General features: G+C 44.5%; 1 protein-coding gene across 3 annotated transcripts in view; it reads right to left on the bottom strand.

The window, feature by feature from the left end:
- Positions 1–27,292, bottom strand: part of SEZ6L2 (seizure related 6 homolog like 2) — a 38,275-nt gene that overhangs the window by 8,161 nt on the left and 2,822 nt on the right. For all 3 annotated transcript variants that reach the window (XM_081933189.1, XM_081933188.1, XM_081933187.1), the window contains exons 2-13: positions 24,580–24,798; positions 23,708–24,025; positions 22,554–22,687; positions 21,112–21,304; positions 18,576–18,761; positions 15,258–15,429; positions 13,866–14,029; positions 12,254–12,448; positions 7,639–7,777; positions 2,796–2,992; positions 1,507–1,701; positions 271–462 (exon numbers count right to left, since the gene is read on the bottom strand). In XM_081933189.1, coding sequence (XP_081789315.1) covers positions 271–462; positions 1,507–1,701; positions 2,796–2,992; positions 7,639–7,777; positions 12,254–12,448; positions 13,866–14,029; positions 15,258–15,429; positions 18,576–18,761; positions 21,112–21,304; positions 22,554–22,687; positions 23,708–24,025; positions 24,580–24,798 — 2,304 coding nt within the window. The remainder of the gene's footprint in view (positions 1–270; positions 463–1,506; positions 1,702–2,795; positions 2,993–7,638; positions 7,778–12,253; positions 12,449–13,865; positions 14,030–15,257; positions 15,430–18,575; positions 18,762–21,111; positions 21,305–22,553; positions 22,688–23,707; positions 24,026–24,579; positions 24,799–27,292) is intronic.

The following is a 27,292-nucleotide window of genomic DNA, read 5'->3' on the forward strand; positions in this document are numbered from 1 at the left end:
TCTGACCGCCCCCCCAAGTTTCATTATGTGACTGTGGGGGAGGGGACTATCAGAACTTGAAATCCAGGTTGTAAGTAGCTCCAAGATAGCTTCACCACAACTTTGAACAGTTGTTAAGTGACCAGTGATAGGTTGAGATCTCCCTATAACCAGTCAGACCAGCTAAGCTCTTGTCAAAATATACAGTCCTGTATTTTGCTGCTTTAAAGACCCTCCCACTTCTAGCTTCCTCCCTTCTATTTGCTTTTTCCTTCCCCCACTTTTACTTACAGACACACTTGGGTACTCGGTCGCTCCATTTAGGGGTACCCGTATCCCGGTTGTAGCAGGTGAGTGTGGTACTCCCTTCCACTACGTAGCCTTCATGACAGAAGTACTGGACGTGAGAGCCAATGGAGAAATGTCGGTCTGTGATGCTCCTCTTGCCGTTGCTAATCTCTCCAGGATCAGCACAATTTATAACTTGGGGAAAGAGAAGTTGCAGTAAAGTATGAAAAGAGGCCTCTGTATTTCCCTCTAATTCCCAATTCAGGAATAATATCTGACTATGTGGATATTTTAGAGTGCCATTCTACTCCGGGAATGTTTCAACTTTGCTTCTAAAGTGACACAAATATTCTAGAAACGTGATGGCAAACTTATGCATGCGTGCCACAGGTGGCACCCACAGCTCTCTCTGTGGGCACACGAGCTGTTGCGCGTGCCTCCTGCCGGCGAGCTGATTTTCATGTCTCTGCCGCACATGGTTGAGGGAGGGGGCACATGCGGGAGACATGCGTGCATGCACGGGGACGGTGTGTGTGTGCATGTATGCACAGAGGACGGGGGGAGTGCAGGGGGTTGTGGCAGGGAGCCTGCAGGAAGATCTCCTAGGTGCTCCCCCGCCACGGCCCGTTTTGGGTCCCAGGAGACTGCAGGGAGGCCTACTAGGTCCAAAATGGGGCGCGGGGAGGGGGGCGCACACATGCAAAGGGGTATGGGGTGCATGGGGGGGATATCACACAGGCATTGCATTATGAGTGTCGGTGCACACGCACACTTTTGTCATGTGACAACAAAAAGGTTAACCATCACTGCTTTAGAACTGCAAACAATGAACCAAAAACTCTCCTATTAGAAAGTCTAAAATACTACATCAAAGTTCACAAACACACATACACACACACACCAGGCTCGACATAGCTGGCCAACACAAAAAGTGAAAACCAAGCAGATTCAAGAAAGGCATTTTTAATGCTAGTTGGTGTAATGCTAATTAAGATAACAACATAATCTTAAAAACTGTAAAAGTAAGCTTCCAGTCAAAGTGACAGCAAAGTATAGTCACTCTAATGTTCTGTTCCCACAGCTCCCACCTCTAGGCTGTGTGTCTCTTCTCATGCCCACTAAACTCCTCCCCCTTTTTTGCGCCTGCCTCCGGTTCTCTTTCACACCTCCTCCTTCATGCTTAGATAAGCCCTAATGTGGAGTATCCTTATCACCTGTTTTAGCACCAGAAAGACTTACTCTTCTGACAAGTAGGTGGGCTGTTGCTCCATGATAGATCCCACTGGCAGGTGAGAATGTCGGAGCCAACAATGTCATAGCCTGGCTCACATTGGTAGGTTACGACTGTGCCGCGGATAACAGCGGTATGAGAAGCTGTGCGCCAACCAAACTCCACCTCTGGCAGTTCGGGACAAGTGTCATTTTGTGGAACTTCTGTGAAGAGAGGAGAGGGAAGGGGAGGGGGGAAGAGGAGGAGGAGAGGAGAGAGGAGGAGAATTGAGGGGAGGGGAGGAGAAGAGGAGGAGGAAAGGAGAGAAGGGGAGAAGAATTGAGGAGGAGAGGAGAAAAAGCGGGGAGGGGAGGGAGGAGAGGAGAGGATATAACAACTACCTTCTGCCAGGCATTGTCCTGTCTGATAGAAGAGTTCGGGGTTGAACTGAGGGGCCTTTTGTTACTCTCTGAACTTGTTTGTTTTCTTGCAGGCATTTCATTACCAAACTAAGTAACATCATCAATGTACTATCCTACCTCTCCTCACCAAATCTCACCTGTTTTCCCACTTTTCTACTTCATGTCAGGAGTTCCTCTCTACAAGCAACTCATACAATCATATTGTTAGAAAGGACCAAACCCCCTGCTCAGAAATCCAAATTAAAGGATCCCCAACCAACGCTCAGTTGCACAATTACAAGAATACTGCTGTGACGCACACTCTGTGTTTAAACTTTAGACTGTCCTCCAGGCTGGCATTTAAGCAAAACTTGTCTTTTTTCTTCCTCAATCTATTGCTGCTAAAATTACAACTGGGCAGAAATATCACCTTGGTTTTATTCAGATGCATTTGAGCTCTTTCCTTTTCCTTCTCCTGTTTCTGATCTCAAATAAATGCATTGTTCAACATTCCCATCCATTCTCAGCCCTAGCAGCTTCTGGAAACCTTTTTGAAGGCGGCTTAAATATTTAAACCATCTTCACAGGATGAGTCATCAGCCATCAATTTACACCAACTTTTCTCTCCCTCTCTCTCCCTCCCCCTCTCTCCCTCCCCCTCGCTCTCTCCCACCCTCTCCCTCCCTCCCCTTCGTTCCCCCCTCCCCCCTCACCCTCTTTCTCTCCCCCACTCTCTCCCTTACCCTCCCTCCCTCTCTCCCTCCTTTCTCTCACTCCCTCTCTCTTGCCCCATCTTTTCCCCCCTCACCCTCTCTCCCTCCCACTAACCCACTCATTCACTCCCCCACGCTCTCCCTCCCTCTCTCTATCTCGCTATCCACAGTTTACCCAAGGCATATCATAGCCTTTTCTCATACCCTTATAGTGCACCAGGAACCCCTGGCTGAGACCGAAAAGGGGGTCACCGGGGTCTGACTGGAATTGCAGGGTGACTGCTGGGCCTGAAGAGTAAATGCTGAACCGAGAATGTAGGCCCAGGTACTGGCCGAGGATCCGGGCGGTTAAGTCTCCTCCGTCGAAAACAGTCAACACATCAGATTTGCGGATGTTGAGGCTAGCAGGGGAATTGGGGAGAAGGAGAAAACAAAGAGAAAGGACTGTTGAAAGGGGGAAAGGAAAGTGAAGGAGTCCACAGCCTATTTCTGTTATTTCATGGCTCTAAACTGAAGGGCAAGTGAGTGCAGATACACACACACACACACACACACACACACACACACACGGATGAGAAGACAAGCATGGATTTTTCTTCAACCAGGAAGTAATATTGGAACCTCTAAATGAAAGAAAGTATTAATATAGGGTTTGAGCCGAGTCCAAAATGATTCTGAATTAGTGCTTTGGATCTAGAGGGATCCCCAGATGGGAGACAGATGTCAATAATGTTAAAAGGGTATGTGCAATTGACTTGTCGAAGCCCTTCTTCACTTTTCTTACATGCATGTGATATACTTTAAAAAGAAGTGGTTTCAATTGCCTGTCACACCCTCCATTTTGACACTGTAATGGAACGTCAGGGCTGACACAGAAGGGAGGGGCTGCCTCCCGAAGATAAAAACGGCAGAGCAGCTTAAAATGTCTGATAGGCAGGAGGAGGGCAAGGACAGACAGTTTGCAGAGTATATCTGCAGTTACTGTATTTTTCTGAGTTTAAGACGCACCAAGATTTTGAAGAGGGAATTTTTTTTAAAAAAAGGGGGTTTTGCAATCTGCAGACCTCCCAAAAGCAGTCTGTTTTTCACGAAAATGGGCCTGTTTTTTGTCAAAAAAAGGACATCATGCCTAGTCTTTAGGAGGCTTGTAAAGTGCTCCTGGTGGCTGGGGGGGAGGCAAAAACGAGCAAAAAAACGGCCCATCTTTGGCTCATTTGTGCCCTCCCAGGCCCCCCAGGAGCACTCTGGAAGCCTCCTAAAGGCTAGGCATGACCATTTTTGCAAAGGGGGCTGGGTTTTGAGAGGCCAAAAATGCTGTATTCAGTGTATAAGACGCACTCAGATTTTCACACTCTTTTTTTGGGGGGGGGGAGGTGCATCTTATACTCCGATCAATATGGTATATAGATAGTTGCTTTAGTCTGGAAGATTCTGTCTGTAGGTGAACAACAGTGAATGAATTACTTGGAAGTAATCCCGTGTGTTGTTCTTCACACATAGGCACACACATTCACCATCGTCGGCGCCTGCTATTTTGACCTCACATATGCAGCTTTCTTTTCAGGCTTCAAGATTCTCTATGTCAATTGCTGTATTAACTTTAATGAGCGGATTCCTTAAAGCAGCAGCGTCTTTTTTTTCCAGGTATAGTCTTTATTAAGGTTTAATGCAACTTGTAAGAGCGCTTTCCCGAACCATACGTTTTGGAAAACAGAAGAGTATTTTCATAATCTCACTTTATTGATAACATGGTGGGGAATCATAGAGTGTCTAAGAGGAAATGGATCGATTGGATCCTTTCTGTCCAATCATTGGACAGAAACAGCACTGATCACACAAGTAGACAATCTTCATCTGGATTAAGGGTGTCAAACTCACAGCATCACATTGTCGACACGTGACATATCGCAACTTTTTTTTGTCTTCGCTAAAACGGGGGATGGCAGTGGCCAGCATGTGACGCATCCAGCCTGCAGGCTGTGAGTTTGACACCTCTGATCTACATGATGGTGTGCCCCTCCTAATCATATTACATTTTTTTCGTTGACATTTAAGTGCCACTAGCCATGGTATCTTCTAAACCATCTGGAAGGGTTGAAGGCTAGGGGGCTGCTTTGCTGTGGTTCTTCTCCAACTTGAATAGAGAGTTTTAGTCAACAGTTATGTGGGAAGCACCATTAGGCCTGTAATCACCAGTGATATTGGAGAAATCTGAATCCATGTTAAGCAGCCATACTGTACTGCATGAGAGACACAAGCTCGGACAAAACCCTACTAAAACGTGCTCTTTGTGTGTAAACTTCTTGGTTTCTTGGAAATGTCAATTCTGATGGTTGTTCTAGATAGGACTGTGCTCCCTCTCTCCCTCTGATAGAAGAGATTCTTGGGGATCCTCTTGGATTCAAAGCTCTGTTTAAACATCTTCAGCTGACATATCAGATATGCTCCTACTTGGACAAGGAATCTTTAGCGACACCAACCTCCTTTCACCTGACCAGATTCCTATAATGGAGGACTGCTTTTGAAGACAACTCAGAAGCTGCAAATGGTACAGAAGACAGCAACCAGATTTCTGATATGGGAAAAGCATACAGCAGACCAAACACAATCACACCATTGCTATGGTTACTGAATACGTGTAATTACAGGCAGTCCTTGACTTACGATCGTCTGTAAATAATGACTTACAGCTAGCATACTCAGAACCACTGCAGCATTCCTACAGTCCCACGATAAAAATTCAGGTGCTTCACAACTAGCATGTTTTCGATGGCTGCAGCATCCTAGGTCACATGGTCGCCATTCATGACCTTCCCTGCCAGCTTCTGGCAAGCAAAGTCAATGGAGGGAGCCAGACTTGCTTAACGGTCATGTGATTCACTTAACAGGGTGATTTATTTAACAACCATGACAAAAAGGTTGTAAAATTGGGTGCGACTCACTAACTGCTTTGCTTAACAATGGAAATTCTGGTCCCAATTGTGGACATAAGTCAAGGACTACCCGTACCTGTAAAGCCCCATATGACATGGTGCTGGTTCCCATTAGACTCCTCGATAAAACATGCCTGTCTGTCTAGTTGTCAAGAGCCAGTTTGTATGTTAGTACAAAGGGTATGAAATCAAAAGTTAGGAGTTTTCTGTAGCTCCCCCTGCATGGTGGAAACCTTCCACCCACACACATGAGATTTTAGAAGGGACTTAAAAGCATTCCTTCCCAGCAGGACTTTGGCCTGAAACAAAGATTACAAACGGCTGCCTAGTTCTTTTTCCATTCTTCTTGTACTAATTTACCTCAGTTGCCTGGTATACTATCTAGATTCAGAAGACTGTTGAAGGATAACAAACACATTATATCTAGTGCCGTGATGGCAAACCTATAACACGCATGCCACGGGGGGCACACGGAGCCATATTTGAGGGCACGCGAGGCGTTGCCCTATGTCAGCTCCAAGCAGGGGTGGGTTCCTGCCAGTTCTAACTTCTTCTATAGAAGAGGTTCCACAAATCTACCGTGCCGTTTAGAACCAGTTCCAGCTCCCTCCCCCCGACCATCCGCACCACGCTTGCCCTGCCCACCGCTCAATGATTGGCTGGCTCACCAATCGCCCCGCTCGCCTCTAAGAGTCCTAGCTAAACCTTAAAGTCTTAAAGCTGTCAAGTTTGAACACCCCTGGGGTTTTTTTTCCTAAAGGGGTAGGGGTGCGAGGGTCTTGTAACTTGACAGCTTTAAGACTTGCGTGCTTCAAATGCCAGAGTTCCTGAGCCAACATTTTGGTTGCTAAGCAAGAGCATTGTTAAGTGAGTTTCACCACATTTTACAAGTTGGCCACGCCCACCCAGTCACATGGCTGTGAAGCCACTCCCACCCGGTCACATGGCCAGCAAGCCACTCCCACCCGGTCACATGGCTGGTAAGCCACTCCCACAAAGCAGGCCAAACCTACAGAAGAGGTTCTAAAAAAATTTGAAACCCACCACTGGCCTTCCGGAGGGCAGGGGGAAGCCGTTTTCCACCCTCCGCAGACTTCAGGAAAGCCTCCGGAGCCTGTGGATGGCAAAAAACAGCCCAACAGGACTACTGAAAGTTCAGAAACGAACTTCCTGTAGGCTCTTTAGGCCATTTTGTGCCCTCCCCAGGCTTCAGGGGGCTTTCCTGAAGCCTGGGGAGGGCAAAAAATGGCCCAACTGGACTACTGGAAGTCCGGAGGTTTCAGTGAGGCCTGTGCGCATGCATGGGAGGGTTGTGCGCACATGCAAGGGGGGAGGGCATTGTATTATGGGTGTGGGCACTCATACGTGCACTATCACACACGCACATGCCCTTTTGGCACCCAAGCAAAAAAACATTCGCCATCCCTGATCTAGTGCCTAGCCACATGTAAATGCATAAAATTCTTCAGGATTTTTTTTAAAAAAATATCACTGTAGTGATGTTACTTTGATTTGTGGAGAACTTTCTAACTCTTGAGTGGACCTCTCTTGACTTATTGGCTCTCCAGAATGATTCTGTTATTATGTGACTGTAGACACACATATGAATTCAGTCTGCTGCTTTGGACAAGCTTCCTGGTGCCTCTAAATTTTTAGAACTGTTGTGAGGGAAATGATTCTAAGAAGAGACTTAAATAATCCCCTCCATCTGTTCTATTGTCATTTTAGCCTAACTTTGAAACCCCCATGGAATAGAAAATAATTAGATCTAGCAGCATAAATACTAGATTAAACATAGACCACTCTTTCTTGCACTTGAAGATTTAAAATGTTTCGCCATCCAGATGCTTCCTTCCATAAATACTGTATAAGGAATTTGCTGTATCATTCTGGTTGATGACCTCTAAGTAGGAATCCTATTTGATAACAGAAGATTATCTTCAAAGTACATAGACATCTTTCCATGAATCGATGGTATGAATGATTTAAACAATTAAGCTAATGATGGATGATGGTTTCAGGGACCATGAGGACAACACTGCTTTGGTTGATTTGGGACGCCTCCCTCAAGAAAATGGGATGGTATTGATGGTGGTAGTAGCAGAAGTACCTACATCTCAATGTCTAGCAGCACCCTCTTCTCCTCCTGCACCCGGATGCCCCATACGCAGTCTTGACCTTTTCCATAAGACTGGGGCCAGTCAGGAGAAAGTACAACACCTGTTGGCTCAGAGAGCTCCCCACCACACAATGCTGGAGAGAAAAGATGCATAATCAGGAGAAGACTATAGCTTGAATGAAGCAGTGCAGCTACTCAACCAGTTTAAGCCAAATTTTTTGGTATCAATAGAGGAGAATAGTTCGGGGTTGACATGAGGGGTCCTTGATGCTCTCTCAGCTTCGTTGTTTTCTTGCAGACATTTCATTACCCAAACTAGGTACAGTGATATCTTGATACTCAACTGCTTTGAAACTCACCCAACTTTGATACTCAATGCATTCTGTTGTGAAACTTTTGTCCTGGTACTCATCCTTTGTTTGGTACAATATACAAGCTAGAACCTGTCAGTGTTGGTTGCCTTGTGACTGACTACATTATTCCTTACAGAAAAAATTGTTTGGTATTCATCATTTTTGGTACTCATTGTGCCTCCTGGAACCAATTAATGATAAGTACCAAGATAGGCGGTAGCTGAGCTTGTCGATCAGAAAGATCAGTAGTTCGGCGATTCAAATCCCTAGTGCCGCATAATGGAGTGAGCTCTTGTTACTTGTCCCAGCTTCTGTCAACCTAGCAGTTAGAAAGCACATAAAAATGCAAGTAGAAAAATAGGAACCACCTTTGGTGGGAAGGTAATAGTGTTCCGTGGGCCTTTGGTATTTAGTCATGCCCCCCCCCTAACCATTGAGATGTCTTCGGACAGTGCTGGCTCTTCGGCTTTGAAAGGGAAATGAGCACTGTCCCCTACAGTCGGGAATGACTAGCACATATATGCGAGAGAACCTTTACCTTTATCTTACTACTCTAATGTCATCCGAGCTCTGATGATCTAGTGAGACGTCTGCAAGAAAAGAACTAAGCTCAGCCAGCACCAAGAACCCCTTATTTCTTTTAGATTATGAAAAATGCAATAGGGAAAGACAAATTGAACTGCCCCGTTACCTCCTGACCCTCCCCCAGACACACACCACGCCCTGCCCTAGAATTCAAGAGAGGTAAAATGTGCCTCCCAGCAAAGGCAATGAAGCCATCTTTTCTCATCTCTGCACTGCAATGTTTCTGGTTCTCCTCTTTCTATGACTCTGTTAAAATGACCCAATAATCAAATATGAGAAATTGGATTCTAGGTCATGACACTGACTAGCTGTGAAAATGTTACTGCAGGGGTAAGGAAGAGGATATTGGAGTTGCCATGGCATTTCTTTTTTTTGCAGAGATGGAGGCTATCGAAAACTGGATAGTTCCTTCGACTTGTTCCAAAAAGCAGGACTAAAAGATTGTAGCAATAAAGCTACCCGGCCCTTCCACTTAAGAGAGTGAATAGGATCTTCAGAGAAAATGCAAAAGACAAAATGGATAGAGTAAGACAGGGAGTATCTTCAATCTACAGTAGAGAAGAGGACCCTCAGTATATTTCCTTTTCTTCCACTGGAAGAGAATAGCCTGAAAACTGGGACGAGCGTAAAAAGAAGTCCCTGGGAGGGTTGGGGATACAATTTTGCATGGACTTGCAGCATTATTTTGACAACATAGGAAGACAAAATCCACGTAGCAGGTCTGCAGCAGTAACTCAAATGAGGTCACAACCCAAAGGCCCGAAAACAAAATCCAGTCACTTGGCCCACAGAACAGAAATATCAGGGGTGAAATGCTACCAGTTTGCGTGAACTGGAAGGGACGATTGTCATTGGTTCTGTAAACCAGCAGTTAAAAAAAAGCTTCCGAGGATTGCACTGCTCAGCCGTGAGCTATGTGATCGTCGGAAGCTTTCCCCTCCCCCACTTTTTAAAGCTTTTTTTTTTTTGCCTATTCACCAGAACCAGTAGTACAAAAATGCTTTAAAAGGGGGGGGGGGGAAGGTTCCCATGATCGCATGGCACAGCTGAACTTTTTTTTTTCATTTCTTAAAGCATTTTTTACTACTCGTTCGGGCAAATAGGTTGTAAAAAAATGCTTTAAATTTTTTTAAAAGTTTATCGCGCCCACCCAGTCACATGACACACATACACACACCCAAGCTATGCCCACAAGAGAACCAGTGGCAAAAAAATTTGCATTTCGCCACTGAGAAATATCACCTGGACAAAATAACCCATATCTACCCCATGGTGAAAGTCAAATGAAAGTCAACTAAACCAATTTAAGAGATAAATACTACAACATTTATTTGTATTTGCTGCCAGATCCCATATAAATCATTGGGATTCTTCCAAGTTTGTTCTTCTAATTCAGTTAAGACTGGGATGAATGTCAAATATGCTCATGAAAGAAAGAAATGGCAAATTTATAGTGCATTTCCCTGGCAACTCAGGGTAACTCTTGTGAGCTTCCCATAAGGAAAACAGTATTTAAATGTCTTGAGAATGAAGACCGCAGAGGGTAGTTGATGTTTTCTGAACAAGAGATTCGGAAGGTTGTATCATTCTCTCACCCTTCTCAAATCTGATGTAGTGACTATAAGATGACTAATAGTGACTAGAATATTGGGAAGAGCCCATTTTCTTTTCACTAGATTGAGGAAGGCCCATGTCCACCCTTGCAACTGGAAGTGGATGCTCCTTTTTCTCACCCTCATTTATAGCAAGAGTTGAGATGCTGAGCTGAAGCATAAGAGCATCATATCGAACAAGCATCACATGGGAAGGCCTTCAAAGATGGACAGCAAAACCCAGCAATAGTTGTCTGCTTTGTCCAAATCCAGAATTCCTACACTGGTGCCCTTTTGATGGGTGATGGGGGGGGGGGGAACCAGTTGCCTACTTATTCTACTAGTCCAATCGCCTAGTTCCTCAGCTTCCTGAAGGAGAGAATGCGAACTTTCCAGAGGCGTGTGGTTCATAGCTGGAATTGATAGTTTTGTAATGGTGGGAATAAGATTTCCCTACCTGGAGAATCCCACTTCTTCGCAGTGTCCATGTGCTCCCCAGCCATTAAAGAAAAGACCTGAACTGGAACTAGCTGGAAGATACCTTGGAAAGACAAGTGGTGGTCTTTCTTGTTTTTAGGAATTCTTGGAAATATTTTAGTCCTGCCTACTGGAGCAAGTATGGAACTCAGTTTTCAAAACGTGTAGATGCTGAAAGTCTCCACCGCACATTTAGCCATTCTTGCTGACACTCAGGGATGGTATTCACTTACCTTCCCTACCGGTTCGCAAATGTGAGCACGCACTCGTGGGGGGTCGCTTTTCTTGCACATACCACCTCCTTGCATGCACACAGCCTTCCGCGTATGCGCTTTTGGTGAAAAAAGGGCCCAAATGGAATGCCGTACAGCTGGGTGAGTGGGTGGGGGCAACTGCAATCTCTACTACTGGTTCGAACCAGTCCGAACCAGTAGAATACCACCTCTGCTGACACTGCTGGGGTTCAGCGATATCTGAAGCATCACAAATGTCCCACTTCTACTGCATTGGGAGGGGGACGAAGGGGCATTCCATTCCATTCCATTCCTAGTTGTATGTTTGTAAGTCATTCTAATTTTTTTCAAAAAGTTATGGTTGAGTCCATAGGATGGAAACTGAAGGCTCTGGCCAAATTACCTTAGTTAAAGTATTTTATATTTCTGGATTAAAATAATAGTGGTATCACAAAGTGTGGGTGAAAGATGTTACAGTACTATGTTGGGAGAATCACAAAAAAAAAAAAAAGTCAGCTGCCCTATCCCCTAGGGTAGGGGTCTCCAAATCTAACTTGTGGACTTCCACCCCCAGAATTCCTCAGAGAGCCTTGCCCTAGAGGTTAAAAATTAGTCATAAGCAAAGCCAGGCACTCAGAGTTTAAGTAATTCCATTCAGCCAGTAGTGTTGTAAGAACATTTAAATCCGATCATCTAGTCTGGTTTGCATCTCTAATCCTCCAAAAAGAGAGGGGGGAGGAAGGGGGGGAGAGAAAGTAACCATCTTCCCATACTTAGCGAAGATTTCAGAATATGCTTTCCAAACACTATTGTAATTAAGCCGTACCTACTTCTGATCAATGATGAAGGGATAGTCATAGTGGCATCATTTAGCCTTATCAGTAGTTTCCTGACACAGGATATATCAGTCCCTTTTTGAAGGAGGTAAGTGGGGCTCCATTAACTCTATAACCCAATTAATGTGACTGTCTGCTTCCAGAACCATTCAGCCCTATGCAAATAAGCTTTCTAGGTCATGCACCGTTCTTGCTTTTAAAATGGCTTTTTTAGAACTGCATCTCTCCCGTTTTAATTTCCAGACTTTGTGCAGACCATGGCAGATCCATACTCTGCCACAACTTCCTTCTCCTTCCACTCACGTTGGCTTCTCTCTCTGCCCCCATTTCCTCAGCTGTGCAAACATGTGCCTGAGTTCGTAAAACCCAGTGCATAACAGTCATTTGCTCAGGCCTGTTGTGCCCCATCAGCATGCACCATTACTCTTTCAGGCAGCAGGGCAGGAACACAAAAGAGCAATCAAGGAGAAAAGACATTACCCATCAGGCTCCAGAGGAAAATTGAGCGGAGAGTTTGAGGTGAAGAATGATTACCTTTGCAGGTGGGCTCGCTTTCGTTCCAGCGGGGGTCTCTTGAATCTATGCATTCAATGGCCGAAGGACCCTGCTCAAGCATGTATCCTGCACTGCAAGCAAACTCTACAATGGTCCCTGTATGATACAGAGGGTCTGATGTGCTGAAATTTCCATGGGCCAGGAAGGGTTCATAACATCGGTCTTCATCAAAAGCTGCCACCAGGGGGAGCAAAAAAGTCAGAAAACTGCCCCTATCAAGATTATAGCTTCTGATCTCTCCCATTGCAGTGAAGTATTACAGTAATATCTCCTTGAAGATGGGATCAACCCTACCTCTTTCGTTGACCTGGTATATACCATAGATTCAACTACCACATTACCACATCTCGGTCAAATTACAAGAAGAAGGCCAAGTCAAATCAAATTGCACCTATTTCCTTGTCTAAAATTTTGTATCCATTCAGCAACCTTCTATGTCTGATCACTTCTATGATCACAAATTATTATTTTGGGGGCTAGTTTCTTTGGCCATGAAAAATAGTTTTGGGCAGGAGTGGGATTGAAAAATGTTAGCAAAGAGTTCTATGCCCAGTTGCTTGGTGGGCATGGGTATGGTGGGCGTGGCCTACTCGGCCTCCTGCACCTCGGGGGGGGGGGGATTTTTGCCCTGCCCAGGCTCCAGAAGCTTTCCTTGAGCCTCTAGGAGGTCGGAAATGGCCTTCCGAAGCTCCTGAGACTCTCCAGAGGCCAGAAACAGGCCCGTTTCCAGATTTCCGGGAGGCCCATTTTTTGCCCTCTCAGAACTTCCATGCGGGCACTTACCTGGTATGATGAACAGGCCACATGGAAATTCCTGAGAGGGGAGGGGCAGAGTGGGCAGGGCCAGCCTGTCCTTGCAACTACCAGTTCGGCAAACCAGATGCAAAATTAATATCCGGTTCCACTTAACCTGTGCAAACCGGCTGAATCCCAGCCCTGGTTTTCTAATCTTCCCCAGTCTTCTTTTTCTGCACACTTACCTTCCTTGTTCTTTCAGCCTACCCTTCTGGGACATGTGTTCAAGTCCCGAATCAGTGTTACTTAAACTCATTTCTCCCTCCAGCTAGCACCAGCCTTTCTCTATGATGAGCTTTTTCTCGTCTCAGTTCCCTGCCTCCAAACTTCTGCTGAAGTTCCCGACTTTCCCATTCTCCACTCTTCCTCTTGTATCCTTCCTTGTGGACTCTTCGCTTCTTTGCTTTCTTTATGCCTCAGTCCCATTTTTTTGTCCTAACCAGACTGAAAACTTTTCTTTTCTTGAAAGAATCTGGCATGAAACCAATGAGTTCCCAGATCCGTTATTCTTTCTGTAGCCCCACAACAGTTTATCAGTGTCATGAGGCCTCAATGCTGCACACTAGTAATTTATCCAACCTTAAATGCAAAGCAGAAATTTGTTTTACTAAAATAAGCTTCACAAACAGCATTGCATATAATTATGCTTGTTTGATTTGATGACTTCCCAAAGTTACCAATAGGCAACTGTCAGAATCTACTGCCAAGAGGGAAGATAACATCATGTTTTCTTGCCTTTACTATTTTTGAGCAGGTAAAATGTTGGGAAGGGGGGGGGGGAAGATTACGTTCTCACCTTCGTAGCGCAGGCTAAGGATGAGGGGCGTAGCAGGTCCCTCGCTGATCAATTCAACAATGAGAGACTGAGCATCACTTAGCAATCCCCGTTCTGGGACATCATCCATGTCAGAATCATAAATGATAGGGGAGAAAGTGCTACTCCCACTGCGAATCATCAGCCTGGAAAAGGGAAAGGATTTGGGTAAGCAGATTTTTTCAACTCTGTGTAAACTAATTTTGAGTAAACCTTGAGAAGGGTATGAGTGGACGGTAACAGATTCAGATAAGAGATTACATAATGCAAGATTCTGTTATTATACCTTCCAACAATAAAATGGCATTCCTGGAAAACCAGTGGTGTCATAATTGTGAAAAGCTGGCTTCAAACTTGAAAACTTGTCCAAATTTCTCACTTCAACTAAATGTAATCTCTCACTTCAACTAAAAGTAATCTCTTGTTTAAGGTTTTCCATAACAGTTCACTCATCCCTTCTCCAGGGACAGTTCTAAATTCCTTTGGACTTCTCTACTTTAAGTGTTTCATGAGTGTCCATCATATGTTTGTCGGCAGTAAAAAAATATATTTCTCCTCCTGTTTCTTCCTCTTGCTGCTTCTATGTCCTACAGACTTACTGTGTTCTGACCTAGGCTTCCCAAGCAAACTCCTTGTCCTGGCAAAAAACCTTTTTATTAATTTGCTGTGAATTCCTCTCATTCACATCCAGCAAAGTCTTTCAAGGGAGGATTTACGGTCACAGACCTTATCTGCTTGGAGAGCTGACAGGCCAATATCTGCAAATCGTGGCAGGGAGTCTCGGAGAGTCACAAACCAATTAAGTGAACTAATTGTCTCCTGCAAACTCCACTCCCCTTTTGCTCCTCTTTTATTTCCTCTGGGAGGGGCCATTCATCATCCACCTTGGCCTTACTCCCAAGTCGACCCCTGTTCTTTAGCTGTTCCCTTTGTCTGGCAACTCTGCACATGTGCACACTGGGAACAGGCCCCAGTTGTTCATCTGCCTCACTGTTGTCTGATTCTGAAGGCAGCTGATAACTGTCAGATGGCCTTGGCCCCATCTCTGCCTCCGGCACAGAGCCCTCATCAGAGCCTTCCCCAGGTTCTAGGACTGGCCCATGTTCCTCCCCAACCTCCTCACTGTCCGAATCTGCTGCCAGCTCCACTGGTTGCTGGCAGACCACAACAGATTGTTGCTCTCCTCCCTCCTCCCTGCAGCAGGCAAAATTCTTGACATTTTCTAAAATATATCTCAACCGTTCCTGCTTGTCATCAGCTGATGCCTCCCCATCTTCTCTCTTCTCTTCTCCCTTCTCTACTCCCACCTTCATGACAACGCTTGATTGCCTGTCAATTCCCCATCTTCTCACCCCCTCACCCCCATTTTCTCACTTGTCATTATCCTCATCCAGTGCCACTCTTTCAAAGTGTAGATGGAGTCTCTGGCCTTCAGGTGCTTCCACCAACCAACGGCAGGTCAGGTTCCGACCACGTGGTCCTCCTGGGGCCTCCGGAGCCACAATGCGTCCACGAGTGGCGTTGTGAACTGTTCCTCCACAAGAAGCTAAGGGGAGGAAGGCCAGATGTTCTTTACAAGTCCTGTTTTCCCCTGGAATTCTTCAGATCCAGAATCCTGCTTAACATTTCTTGCCTCCTTAGAAAGGTCCTTCAGATCTCATTTTGGCAGGAGAAACTTTTTCTCAAGGTAATATCCTGAATCCTTGGCTAATCCAACCCCTGACACTTCCCATGTTCCTAAGTTCAACATTGCCTTTTTGAGTTCAAAGCCACTTTACAAAAAAATTCACCAAATATCATTAAGGTCCTCATTCTCTGCAAATATATTTTGGGCTATTACGTTTGTCATCCCTAGCCAAGATACAATTTCATGTGATTGGCAAAGAATATAAAAGTCATATTTTTCCCTTATCATGGATGTCTTGATTTGACTAGGATTTCTGGAAATTTTAAATTTAAACCCCAAGGATCCTGGATCTATAGGATCCTGGACTTTTTTTGGAGCATTTGCAATTGTTGAAGGAGTCCAAACTTACAGGAAAAATTGAGCTTTATTGAAAGACTTATTTTGGCCAACATTATTCTTCAAACTGAGGCCAGTTAGATACTCTTAGAAAATCACTCGAAGAATATTACTGTGTAAAAGCCTTGGGTGTTTGCCCAGAATGTCTGGCAATCAGAGGGATAATACCACTAAATATAAAGCTTCCATTCTAATGACAAAATAGCTATTGAAGCTTTCTCCACTGTTAATTTGTCTAATTTTATGTCTTTCTAAAGACATAAAAGTTACTATCATCCCTGCACCTTGTGACAATAAATTATGCATTCTGCAAAGAAGCATTTTAATTCTGAACATTTTGGTAATCTGTTCATTGTGTAACTGCCTGGTTTTAACATTTAGAGGAAAAAGTGTTATTTGCCTTGTTCTTGCATCATTCATAACCGTATAAATCTTTACACTTTAAGACCACAGAATGGAGGAAACAAAATTCATCTGTCGGTATTATAAATGGCAAAAGTAAACAAAATGATTCTCTTTTCCACAATAGAAAACTCTTAAATCAGTCCCCTGGTGGGCCAAGAAATTCTTAGCCTCCAAATGATCATTCAGTATTTGAGACAAACAGCCTGATGGATAAATGCCTATGGAGATTCTCAGTCATCCAAGTCATGGTTGTCCCAAATGTGCTTTTTCAAGAGGCAACTGGACTTTCCAGTTTTTCTTTGAAGACGTTTTGTTTCTCATGCAAGAATGAAACATAATCAAAGAAAAATGTCCAGTTGACTCTTGAAAAAGCACCTTTGGGACAACCAGATGGATATTTTTGATATATATCTCCATGCTTCGCTACGAAACCATGTGATCAAGCCAGCCCACAGGCCAGATGAATCACGCGTTAGCCATGCCCATATAAGACAACTGGCAGTTGGAACAGAATTCCTTTCAGGTGGGGAGGGTGAGTAGAACATCTAACTTCTTAGCATTGACACATGTGAAAATAATACTGTATAACAAATACTGATGATCTGATGGTCATTTCGAAAAAATCCTTTCTTAACGAGCACCTAGAAGCCATGAGGAACATACATGCCGTATTTCACGTTTGTAGGCTTTTCGGAGATGTGTGTGTGTGTGTGTGTGTGTGTGTGTATTGTCTCACAACCTCTGATATGCCCAAATATGGGAGGGAACACTGCTTCCCTTTTCTGTCCTTTCGGCTCACTCCAAGAGACCATCCAGGCAGAAAACCATATTTTTAATGTTGCCTTTGTTACATTTGTGTTGTGTTTGTGCTGAGTTGTGTTGTGTTTGCCCTTTATTTATTTATCAGCACAAATACAACACACATACAGTGTTTATATATACATACACACACATACATATACATATGCACATGCACATACACATACATATATATGCTGGTCTTGTTGTATTCGGGTCTTTTCCCGTATAAGATAAAAAAAAAAAATACCCGAATACAACAAGACCAGCATACCTACACCCATGAAAATCTATGAAAACATATGTATGTATGTATGTATGTATGTATGTATGTATGTATGTATGTATGTATGTATGTTTATATGCAAAGACAATCTCAACCTTACACGGGAAAAGACCCGAATACAACAAAACCAGGTTGAGATTGTCTTTGCAACGTTTCGGCAGGATCACACCTGCCATCTTCAAGCTGTGGGCTTAAAATGGGAACGGAGCTGCCGTCTTTCTGTAAGTCTTGGTGGGAGGGGATGGGGTGGTGGCTTTGTTTCAGTAAGTGGAATGATTGGTTGTGTGGTTGTATCATGATTGGTAGATTGGTGCAGGTTGTGTGTGCATTGTTGTTTTGTATTTTAACGGCTTGGGTGGTGGGTGGTGTTCGTTTGTTGGCTAGGGCTGGTTTCCAGATGTTTGGTAGGCGGGAGGTATCATCACGTTTGTTCATGCTGTGGGGGTGTTTCTCTATTTCGATGGCTTCCATGATTATTCTCTTGTGGAGGTGTTCTGTTTTGGAGATTAACCTGGCTCCTTCAAAGTTGATTTCGTGTCCTGTATTTATCAGTACAATCACAACACAATATATATATATATATATATATATATATATATATATATATATATATATATATATATATATATATATATATATATATATATATATATATATATATATATATATATATATATATATATATATATATATATATATATATATATATATATATTTGTGTTGTGATTGTACTGATAAATAAATAAAGGGAGACTAGTATAGATCTATTTCGTGCTAATTAGCCATACCCTAGTAGTGACCTTCCTCCCATATTTAGGCATACCAGGGGTTGTAACACAAATACATATATATATACACATATACATACATACATACATACATACATACACACACACACACACACACACACACACACATATACATACATACAAACACAGACAATTATTATGGAATTTTGAAGTTCCACTCATAGCCCCATTAACTGGGCTATTGGTATCAGTGGATTAAAAAAAATGCTCCCCAAAAATACATTGTCATACAATGAAGGAAGAAAGTGTTCTCAAAAAAATGTTTTGCCCCTGGGACTCAAAAAGCTTTAAAATGCTCTCTCTTTTGTCCATTACCACTCCAATCTTTTGACAAGGCTGCATTTTCAGGTCCATTTTATTCCTTCACTCACCCACACACGCAGGGCTGGTGCCACTCCACCGTGGGCGGCTGACGTTGAGGCAAATGAGTATCTCTTCACCCCTCAACTGGAAGCCTGACTCACATTTGAAAGTGGCAGAGCCCCCCGGATGGAGATCAGTTACCATGACATCTCCATTTTCTGGCCTACTTGGGAAGCCACAGCTGAGCAGGAAAGCTGGAGTTGGGAGATAGGAAGGTTATAGACAGGGAAACGTAACAGGTAATTATGCTAACAAACTGCCTTCAACAACTGATAAGCATTCATAAAGAAACATGGTCAATTCTGCCAGTATTTGATAAATATTTGTACGCCTAGACAATAATTAATAGGCTTTTGTTCATTTTTAGTATGCTCGCTGCCTCGGATAGTCTTTTTAACACACAAAATTGAACACATTGAATTTGGCCATAGGATATGATGGACCCAAAGAAGTTCTTATCTATTCTGCATATCATCGGGTGCAGATATTCTTAATTTGTAAACAGGTTTATTGGCTTTCTTTCCCTCCCCCTCCCCCTTTTTTTAGTGAGGTATGGTTCCTTCTGATTTGGATTTACAGGAGGGGTTTTCTTTCACTCTTATGTAAATTAGTCAAGCTGTAAGGCAGATAAACCCTTGTTAAACCCACTGCCATCATCCTCGAGAGATTTCTTTCCAGTGCTTCTGGGATTAGATCACATCTAAGGAAAAGAGCTTCTGGTAAATCATATTATGTGTCTCATTTGCTTTGGGGGGGGGGTGCTCCCACCCTATGTCATGCATACATACAGCAGCCTGAATTGAGAGAAATGTGCATGTAGTTGGATAGAGCCACACTAAGACAAAAAAACAATCTATCCGAATAATACATGAAATATGTATAGTGTAGACATATCATAATGTCATGGCTTGGGACCAGATTATCCGAGGGACCGTCTCTTGCCGGTCGCACCTACCTGATCCATCAGAGCGGGGAGGCAGGGAAAGTTGCGCGTCCCATCCCAAAGGGAGATACACCTGGTGGGACCCAGAAGAAGGGCCTTCTCCGTGGTGGCTCCCTCTCTCCGGAACATCATTCCCCCGGAGATTAGAATGGCCCCCACTCTAATTCTCTTCCGGAAGGTGCTGAAGACCTGGTTCTGCCAGTGGGCCTGGGGAACCCAGAGTGGGATGGAGTCCATTAAATGGTGTGTGTGATCTGCTGTTGCCGGAGTGGGGGTGGGTGGGAGGTGGGCAGTGGTAGGATTCAATTTTTTTTACTACCGGTTCTGTGGGCGTGGCTTGGTGGGCGTGGCAGGGGAAGGATACTGCAAAATCCCCATTTCCTCCCAATCAGCTGGGACTCGGGAGGCAGAGAACAGATGGGGGCGGGGCCAATCTGAGGTGATATTTACCGGTTCTCTGAACTATTCAAAATCTCCGCAACCGGTTCTCCAGAACTGGCCGGAACCTGCTGAATACAACCTCTGGAGGTGGGGTGATTTTGTTAAATTGTACTATATTAATTTATTTGATTCTTTTTGTTAGCTTTTGTTGTTTTCAATGTGGTTTTTTATTTTGTAAGCCGCCTTGAGTCGCCATAGGGAAATAGGTGGCAATATAAATTCAATAAATGAATAAATGCCCACTTTTGTTCTGAATAAGCCCAGTGGTAATCAGCTTTTGTCAGGTCTGGCTTTGTGACACAGGTATTAGAATGGCCCAAAACTTCAAGCACAACCCAGAAAAAAATAATTACAATCCTCTGTCTCGTTGCCTTCTTTCATCCTCAGGTCTTATTGGGAAAATCTCCCACTGCTCAAAAGGGTGAGAAATTGCTCCTTACCTTATCTAGGTATGGAACTATGCTTCCTGTATGACTATGGAGATTCTCAGTCATCCAGGTCATGGTTGTCCCAAAGCTTCTTTTTTTCAAGAGGCAACTGAACTTCCTTGCTTTTCTTTGATGATGTTTCGCTTTTCATCCAAGAAGCTTCTTCAGTTCTGACGTCTGAGGACAGAACTGAAGAAGCGCCTTGGACAGAAGGGAAACATCTTCAAGGAAAAACAAAAAAAGTACAGTTGCCTCTTGAAAAAAATAACCTTTGGGATATGCGTCTCACAATATGCAGTCTAGGCACCAGTGTTAGGATCCTGCTGGTTTAACAACTGATTGGGTGCTTGGCAGGCATGCATGCACACCTGACTATGCATGCATGCACAGTTTTAACAAAACTTACCTTCCATGTTACTTCTGGGAAGTAACACGGCTGAAGCACAGAAATCCACTCTGCAGCGCGCATCAGCTGAGAGGATATAGGTAAGTAAAGTGCAGGGGTGGGCAGGCGGGCCCACCTGATCGCCGTAGTGAACTGGTTCGCTCCCCAGCTGATCATCGGAGCTACCAGTTTTCCCGAACCGATCCAAACCTGCTGAATCCCACCCCTGCCAGGCATCCGTTATCAGCCTAGAAGTGTTTTGAGTAGAAATCTCAACCATTTGAGGAGGATTAAGCAGGGAAAGGTCCTTTAAAAGAAGGTGGAATGAGGAGATATTCATGCCTTACCCTGGTAGTGGAATCTGAAGACCCCAGGGGTGGTGGTGTGGTAGCTCTGGAAATGAATCAGGACCTGATTGGTTGGGCTACGGATCACTTGCCCCTCAACCATCAATGACTCATTGGCCAAGACAACAGGCTTCTCCCCTCCCAGACCTTCCACTGTCAGTGAATCCTCCTTGGATAAGTTCAGAGTCTGCACCTGGAAGTTATGGGAGTTGACAAAGGGAGGGAGAAGGTTAAGAAGACGGCCACACCTTTTAAAGCTTCACATATTTTTTAATATTTTTCAAGAATCTAAAGTTAAGAGCAAATATTATCAGGAAAATTATTGGGGAAGGCAGGGGACAAAGGGAAGCACGTCTGGAAAACAGGACTTGAACCAAATATTCAACTAATGGACAGGGCTGGACATGCTTTAGAAATGTTTCCAAAGTCCTTTGATTCTTGAACAATGACAACATCACTTTGGTGTTTCTTAAAGCAGCTTTAAGCCTGAAACAGATAGCTTTTCCAAACAGCTGGGAAGTGCTATGCTCCTGCTTTCCCACTCAAGCATATAGGTAGTCCTCCACTTACAACCACAATTAGGGTCAGAATTTCAAGGTGGTTGTTAAGTGAGCCACACCCAATTTTATGATTTAACCTTTTTTTTTTGTTAAGCGAAGTACTGCAGGTGTTAAGTAAATTGTGTGGTTGATAAGCAAATCGAATTTCCCCGCTGACTCTGCTTGTCAGAGGTCAGCTGGGAAGCTTGCAAATGGTGATCACTATGACCCCAGGATACGGAAAGAGGTGTAAATACTTGCCGGTTGATAAGCACCCAAATTGTGGTTATGTGACCGTGGGGATGCAGCAACGGTCATAAATGCAAGGACCGGTTGTACGTCACTTTTTTTCACTGCCGTTATAACTTTGAACGTTCACTAACAAATGGTTGTAAGCAGTGGTGGGATGCTGTCAGTTTAACAACCGGTGTGTTTTGTGCGCCTAAAGCGCTTGTGTGCAGTGCTGAAACTGGAGTATTTAGAAGCTCAGCTGCTTACCTTCCAAGTCAGCAAAGTAGTGAGGGGGGGGGGGAATCAGCTGTGCTGCACAATTGAGATGAGCTAGAAAGCAGGAAATAAACGACGGGGTAGGGCAGGGGCGAGTGGGAGGGGCCAACCGAATCGGTAGCGCCGAACAGGCTGAATACCACCTCTGGTTGTAAGTCAAGGACTACCTATAATGTGGTCAGCTATTGGTGAGCTTTTGTCACCTTCTAAACACTTTGGGGGTGGGGGTGGGGAATGATTAATCCACATGACTTTTTAGAATAACTTTATTGTCACTTTGAATGGACACTAATCGGCATACATTGATTAAAGTGACATTTCATTGCACATGTTTCCCAATGTCGTTTCCCAATGTCGTTTTAATTACGTCAGTGCTGACCAATTAATACCAATTACCTGTACTTCTATCCCATAGCCCATATACACTGAAATCGTGTAAGTACAGTCCAGGCCTCCGTAAAAGGTAGTGCCAGCATAATCGGGAGATTCAACGTAGCCTTCTATGTCGGTGATGTTATTGTTGCAAAGCACTTGGCAAGGGAGGCAGAAAAGGAGACAAAAAAGCTTATTTTAGTCCAGGATGGTCTGTAATTTTTTCAACCAAGTTCAGCTTACCACTATTTGGTGACTCCATGTGGGCCAGCCAGACTTTTTGGGCTGGTGAATTATAAAGGTAAAGGTAACTGTTTCCCGATGCCCAGCCATACCTGAGTCCAAAGGTTGGTGCTCATCTCCATTTCTTAGCCAAGGGACACAGCGTTATCTGAAGATATTCTGACTGAGGCTTCCCAAGAGCATGAAGCAAACGCCTTGTCCCAACAAAAAACCCTTTTATTAATTTAACTGTGATTTCTGCTTATTCACCTCCAGCAAAGTCTTTCAAAGGAGGATTTACAGTCACAGACCTTATCTGGCTTGGAGAGCTGGTAGGCCGATATCTGCAAAACTTGTCAAAGAGCCTCGAAGAATCACGAACCAATTAAGCAAACTAATTGTCTCCTGCAAACTCCACTCCCCTTTCGCTCCCCTTTTATTTCCTCTGGGAGAGGCCATTCATCATCCACTTGTGGTCTTACTCCCCAGTCAACCCCTGTTCTTTAGCTGTTCCCTTCGTCTGGCAACTCTGTGCATGCGCACACTGGGAACAGGCTCCAGCTGTTTGTCTGCCTTACTGATGTCCGACTCTGAAGGCAGCCGATAATGTCGGACAGCCCTGGCCCCCTCTCTGCCTCTGACACAGAGCCCTCATCAGAGCCTTCCCCAGACTCCAAGACTGGCCCACATCCTCCTCAACCCCCTCACTGTCCGAATCTGCTGCTAGCTCTGTTGGACGCTGGTGGGCCACAACAGAGGATACTTCGGTGGTCAGTGGTCATTATGACTATAGGCTGAGGCGCATAGAACTCTGCTTCCCACTGAAGTGGTACCTTTTTATCTACTCACATTTGCATGCTTTGAAACTGCTAGGTGAGCAAGTAACGGGAGAGCATCAGGATGGAGAAGGCTTACATCCAAGTCTAAAACCTTTGCACCTCACTCATATGACTTACCAGGCGTGTGAACGGTTGTGATAGTCGTCGTAGTAATCAGGGTAGTCGTTGTCTCTTCATCACCTTCGGGGATGAAAGCGGTGGTGGTGGCTGAGATAGGGTGGTTGGCAGACCCAACCTCATCTGGTGGAGGGGGCAACCGGGGTGGAGCAGCTGCCGTTGAAGCTGGAGGGGTGGTGAGTAGGAAGCCAGTGGGAGGGGCAGCAGTGGTCAATGGGGAGGGGCCAGTGGCTGTGGCTTCGGAGGTCTCAAGGACTGTCCCACCATCTAGACGCTGGATGGGTAGATGGAATGGGGGCAGAGTGGAAGACTGTCCTCCTAAAAAGAAGGGGTGCATGGAAGTCAGAACAGAGGAGGGAAAACACTGGAACTCTCTCAAACCCTCCCACCCCAAAAAATGTGTCCTCTCTACCACCTGTTGCTGTTTTTTCCTGACAGAAAAAAAGAATGTGCTATTATAGAACTATTTGATAACCAATTTTTAAAAGTGCAATGCCAAATGTTAAATTTTGCCCTTATAATAGGCACACAGCCCCCCTCCAAGAATAGCAATAGCACTTAGACTTACATACCGCTTCATAGTGCTTTTACAGCCCTCTCTAAGCTGTTTAGAGTCAGCCTCTTGCCCCCCAAAAATCTGGGTTCTCATTTTACCTACCTTGGAAGGATGGAAGGCTGAGCCAATCTTGAGCCTGGTGAGATTCTATCTGCTGAATTGCAGGCAGCCAGCAGTCAGTAGACGTAGTCTGCAGTTCTGCACTCTAACCACTGTGCCACCACGGAATCACCCCTGCCCCTCCATTTTTCTTCAACCCGACCCACCCTTTCCTCTACATCTAGTCCCATCCCTTTCCCCAAATTCTTTTTCTCACCAGGAATTGGCTCTTCCACCACCTCACCCCCGGGAAACTCCTTTCTCAGTAGTGTCCCCTGAAGCAATTCGGAGAGGCCTTCAGGACTGGGGGGTGAGGACCCTCGCACCTCCGCCGAGACCTCCATTTCCTCCTCCTTGGGTCCCTCCATGGCCTCTGGTGAGAGGGCCTCCAACAGCGGGGAGGGGGTAGCCTCCTCATTTTCCCAGAGAGGCAGGCCTGCAGGGGACAAAGGGTTAACAGTGGCCTGTCCTCCATATTCTTCTCACATTATAAGTCCACAGAGAAGAAGATGCACTGCAAATTGTAAATTTGTTAAATTTAACAAGGGTGCACTTTCCCTCCTGGACCAGCAGGCATAGCACTGGTTCCCACCGTTTTTCCTGGGACTGGTCTTTCTGGGCTGCAATATTCCAGACCACCACAGATGGCAGTGAAGAGCTACAGAAATCTAAGGATGTGTAAGGAACCTTCTAGATCAGGCCGGTTCCACTCACGGTCTGTGGACTATATGTAGTCCTGGACAACTATTAATTCTGCCCAAACATGTTAATTTTATTTATCTACATTAACTATTCTATGCGTATGTATGTATGTATGTATGTATGTATGTATGTATGTATGTATGTATGTATGTATCCGAGAGGGGGGGGCACAAATCACTTAAGTGGTTTCTATAGCAACAGACAGGCCTACATCTTAGTTGTTTATTTATGCTTTACAGCCTAATGTCCATCCAGGCCTGTAATCTTGGCCTGCCACCCTTACACATTGGTCCAATCCTGTGCAACGGCAGTTAGTCCTTAACTTACAACCACAACTGAGCCCAAAACTTCCGTTGTTAAGCATGATAGTTGTTCAGTGAATTTTGCCCCATTTATGACTTTTCTTGACACAGTTGTTAAGAGAATCGCTGCAGTTGTTAATTTAGGAACACCGTTGCTAAGTGAATCTGGTTTCCCCATTGACTTTGCTTGTCAGAAGGTTGCAAAAGGCGATCACGTGACCCTGGGGCATTGCAATTGTCATAAATACATGCAATTGCCAGGCGTCCAAATTTTGATAATCTGATCATGGGGATGCTGCAAAACAGTCGTAAATGTGAAAATGGTCATAAGTCACTTATTTCAGTTCCATAGTAACTTTGAACAGTCATTAAACCGAGGACTACCTGTACACCGAGGGCTCTTCTCTGTCCACAGGCCCCCTTGGTTCCCTTTTCTTTGAACAGCACATGGATAGAAAAAGAGGAGCATTCAATAAAAGCCACCATCCTATGGTTTAGCGTAGACTCATGATGGCACGAAGTGTCACGCGAAGCCATATCGCCTGGCACACTTGGCGTTGCCCTTTCCTTTTCCAGGTTTCTGGCACACATCCACATGAGATGGTCAGCTGACCTTTATGCATGCATGCAGTGTCAGAAACTGGAAGAGCTGGTCTTCCATTTTCCGGCATGAGCATGTGCACCAGTCAGCCGATCGGTGTGTAACCGGAAGACTTCCTGGTTGGTGCGCATGCACGCATCGAAAACTGGAAATTCATTTCCTGGCTCGTGCATCCCTCTGCGCAGCTCCTCTTCCCAGACGCTGCCCAGATGACCATGTGTGAAGCGCAAAGTGTGCGCATGCATGCAAAGTGCTCCCTTTTCGGCACTTGGTGCCTTGTATGTGTGTGTGCACTCCGTTTTTGGCACTGAGTGCCGGAAAGGTTCACCATCCCTTGCCTATAGATAGCCTTCTTATCATTCCTTTAGGGACCATTCAAAATTGTGTCAGGGCTGAAAAAAGTGATGACTGGTCTTCACACAGCATCCTTGTGGTCACAGGATCAGGATTTTGGGCACTTGGCAACCAACATGCATTTACAAAAGTTATATATCCTGTGGTTATATGATCTCCATCTGTGACCTTCCCAACTGGCTTTTGACAAGCAAAGTAAACAGGGGAAGCTAGGTTCATTTAATGACTATGTGTTCATTTAACAATTGGGTGATTTGCTTAATAACCACAGCAACAAAGGTCATAAAGCTGGGCATGACTCACTTAACAACCTAACTGCTTGTGACAAAAGTTCCAATTGTGGTCATACATTGAGGACGGCTTTATGATGCTATGTGTGATCTTGCTAGGCTTTCCAGCAGCACCCATGTGTCCTCTGGGTCTTCTTGGCTTATTTTGTATAATTTCTTAAGATGAAATTCCGCAGGAAAACTATGCAGTGCTTGTATACTGATTCCTGACTATGCTAGTTCTTCTAACCATGTTGAGGCCTTCTCTTTTGCACTATGAACACTTTCACTGCTATTTTAGAATAATCTCCCTCCAATGCTGGCTGAGGTATTCTGGGAATTGAAGTCCACACTTCTTAAAATGGCTAACATTGGGGAAGGTTTTAGAGGGCAGGTTCTTTCGACAGAGTTTATAAACTGCATTGAGAGCAATCTGTACATTACAACAGGGGAATTGGGCCACATACTTTTTTTTCTTTTTCCAAATAGATATAATCTCTTTTCCCAGGCAAATAATTGACATAGAAATAAGAATCAGAAACTTGATTCTACAAACTTATATTCTCTAAGTGAAAATCCTGAACATGGGATACTAGTCCCTAAAAAATTTGGGATATACCTTCAACATCATCCCCTCAACTTATTTTCCATATTTCTTTGCCCAAATTAATTGAAATAAACAGTAACATTTACAAACTTATG

This window comes from Natrix helvetica (assembly GCF_964273705.1).
Source record: "Natrix helvetica genome assembly, chromosome: Z".
NCBI classification, from domain to species: Eukaryota; Metazoa; Chordata; class Lepidosauria; order Squamata; family Natricidae; genus Natrix; species Natrix helvetica.